The 1038-nt window shown below is 39.3% G+C and overlaps 1 protein-coding gene across 1 annotated transcript in view; it reads right to left on the bottom strand.

Moving 5' to 3' along the window:
• LOC119469805 (coagulation factor VIII-like) overlaps positions 1–720 on the bottom strand; it is a gene marked incomplete at its 5' end in the record, with an annotated part of 20919 nt that extends 20199 nt beyond the window's left edge. The window contains one exon of the mRNA XM_037735591.1: positions 506–720. Within this exon, the coding sequence (XP_037591519.1) occupies positions 506–720 (215 nt within the window). The remainder of the gene's footprint in view (positions 1–505) is intronic.
• Between the last annotated feature and the right edge of the window lie 318 nt (positions 721–1038).

Here is a 1038-nt window from a genome sequence, read left to right as displayed (position 1 = left end):
ACTCAAGAAATCCTCCTGCCTCAGCCTCCCAAAGTGCTGTGATTACAGGCGTGAGCCACCACATCCAGTCTATTAAGCTCTTACTAAGTGCCATGCACTGTGCTACATACTGCAGACATGTTAATTTTGAGGTGCTTTTGAGTCACCCATAAGAGGAGATGTCCATGGGAAAAATCTAGGCTATAGATATAAATTTGTGGGTCATCTGAAAATAGGTGGTAACTGGACATGCAAAAATGGGGAGGATCACCTAGAGAGAGCTAAATCCCAGACTGGGAATGAGTATTATAGGAAGAATCTACAGTCTACATTCTATGGCCTATCAATCCAGCAGGCAAGTTTACTACACTAAACTCAAATTCAGTAAAAGCTAACCTCCTTTCTTTTACTGACCTATACCGCAAACCACTATATTTTCTTCAGGTTATAAGGGGACATATACTGAGAATTTATGTGCATCTCATTTTTAGCTTCAATGCTAGCACTTGGAAAGGCGAGAACTCACCTGGTTTCCTCTTTGATCTACAGATTCTTTGTAGCAGATGAGGAGAGGGCCAATGAGTCCTGAAGCTAGATCTCTCTCCATATTAATGAAACTAGAGTAATAGCGTGTCAGGCACCGAGGATCTGATTTAGTTGGCCCGTCTTCTACAGTCACTGTCCACTTATATTTGAATATTTCTCCTGGCAGAATTGGAAAATCCTTCAAATGTTTTACACCTACCCACAAGCAAACCCAGAAATAGCTCAATTAGAGTACAGCAAGCCACATATTGGTAATCATGTTGTTATTGCAAGGGTTCTACAAATCAGCAAGTGGAAGCTAAAGTCACACATTATAATTTTAAGATTCACACAATTTTTTTAAAAAAGTAAAAAGCTGTCATTGATGGGCATTTGGGTTGGTTCCAAATCTTTGCTATTGTGAACAGTGCCACAATAAACATATGTGTGCATGTGTCTTTATAATAGAATGATTTATAATCCTTTGGGCATATACCTAGTAATGGGATTGCTGGGTCAAATGGTATTTCTAGT

This window comes from Cebus imitator, unplaced genomic scaffold (assembly GCF_001604975.1).
Source record: "Cebus imitator isolate Cc_AM_T3 unplaced genomic scaffold, Cebus_imitator-1.0 Scaffold850, whole genome shotgun sequence".
NCBI classification, from domain to species: Eukaryota; Metazoa; Chordata; class Mammalia; order Primates; family Cebidae; genus Cebus; species Cebus imitator.
This window is presented reverse-complemented; position numbering and strand designations above follow the sequence as displayed.